At 51.8% G+C, this 1,648-nt stretch overlaps 1 protein-coding gene across 1 annotated transcript in view; it reads right to left on the bottom strand.

The window, feature by feature from the left end:
- Positions 1-926: 926 nt before the first annotated feature.
- LOC125029958 (uncharacterized protein YBL113C-like) overlaps positions 927-1,648 on the bottom strand; it is a 1,080-nt gene continuing 358 nt past the window's right edge. Inside the window, exon 1 of the mRNA XM_047620150.1 lies at positions 927-1,648. This exon is cut by the window's right edge and continues 358 nt beyond it. Within this exon, the coding sequence (XP_047476106.1) occupies positions 927-1,648 (722 nt within the window).

The raw sequence follows: 1,648 nt of genomic DNA, 5'->3' as shown, positions 1-1,648 counted from the left end.
AATGAGAAGAGGAGGAGAAAAGAAAGAAATGAAGAAGAAAAAAGAGAAGAAGGAGAATGAAAGAAAAGGTTAATGAGGAGGATGGAAATGGGAAGATGGAAAAATAGAAAATGGGAAGAGAGAATTAGGAGATAAAGAAAGGAAACTGAAGGAAGGAGAGAATAATGAAGATGAGGGGAAAAGAAAACAGGAACGAGGGAAGAGAGAAGAGAAGGAGGAGGAGAATAGAATAAGAAGGGGGAAGAGGAAAAGTAGGAGAAAGAAGAAAAAGGAAGAAAAACAGGAAAGGAGGAAAATGGAAGAAAGTGGAGGAGGAAGAGGAGAAGGAGAAGGAGGAGGAGGAGGAGGAGGAGGAGGAGGAGGAGGAGGAGGAGGAGGAAGAGGAGGAGGAGGAGAAGAGGAAGGAGGAGGAGGAGGAGGAGGAGGAAGAGGAAGAGGAGGAGGAGGAGAAGGCGGAGGAAGAGGAGAAGGAGAAGGAGGAGGAGGAGGAGGAGAAGGAGGAAGAGGAGGAGGAGGAGGAGGAGGAGGGAGGCGTACAAGGAATGCAAATCGAGAAGAAAGAGGACGTACTAAAAACAACCAAGAATAGGAAGAGAAGGAGGAGAAGGAGAAACAAACAGAGAACAACCACGAAAACAACACACTAGAGGAAGAAAAGAAAGACAGAGATAAAAAATACACCTAGAAGAAGAAGAAGAAGAAGAAGAAGAAGAAGAAGAAGAAGAAGAAGAAGACGAAGAAAAAGAAGAAGGAAAAACATCAATACCCATGAAAAGGAGTGAAGGAAAATAAAAGAAAAAAAGAAAAAAGGCATAAAAAAAAAAAAAACGAAACGAAAGGAGGGAAGAGGGAAGGAAGGAAGAGGGAAGGAAGGAAGATCAATAAAGCAATCTCCCTTCGGCCAGGTAAATGGTATGGTGACGTAATCAGAGAGGGACGGAGCGCGATGCGTGTGGGGAACGAGGCCCGAGGGCGGCCGCCTCGCCGCCGGCCCTGCGGTCTCCGGCCTGCCCTGCGGTCCGGCTGTCGGTCCGGCTGTCAGTATAGCTTTTGGTTCGGTTGTTGCTCCTGCTGTTGGTCTGGCTGTTGGTTCGGTTGTTGGTCTGGCTGTCGGTCAGGGTGTTGGTCCGGCTGTTGGTCTGGCTGTTGGTTCGGTTGTTGGTCTGGCTGTCGGTCAGGGTGTTGGTCCGGCTGTTGGTCTGGCTGTTGGTTCGGCTGTTGGTCTGGCTGTCGGTCAGGGTGTTGGTTCGGTTGTTGGTCCGGCTGTCGGTCCGGCTGTCGGTCAGGGTGTTGGTCTGGCTGTTAGTCCGACTGTTGGTCCTGCTGTTGGTCTGGCTGTTGGTTCGGTTGTTGGTCTGGCCGTTGATCCGGCTGTTGGTCCGGCTGTTGATCCGGCTGTTGGTCTGGCTGTTGGTTCGGCGGTCGGTCTGGGTGTTGGTGCGGCTGTCGGTCTGGCTGTCGGTCCTGCTGTCGGTCTGGCTGTTGGTTCGGCTGTTGGTCCGGCTGTCGGTCTGGCTGTCGGTCCTGCTGTCGGTCTGGCTGTTGGTCCGGCTGTCTGTCTGGCTGTTGGTTCGGCTGTCGGTCTGGCTGTCAGACTGGCTGTTAGTTTGGCTGTTGGTCTGTCTGTCAGTCAGGCTGTTGGTCTGGC

The sequence above is a fragment of the Penaeus chinensis genome, chromosome 10 (genome assembly GCF_019202785.1).
Source record: "Penaeus chinensis breed Huanghai No. 1 chromosome 10, ASM1920278v2, whole genome shotgun sequence".
Taxonomy (NCBI): Eukaryota; Metazoa; Arthropoda; class Malacostraca; order Decapoda; family Penaeidae; genus Penaeus; species Penaeus chinensis.
Note: the sequence above shows the minus strand (reverse complement) of the source record. Positions and strands in the feature narration are given on the sequence as shown.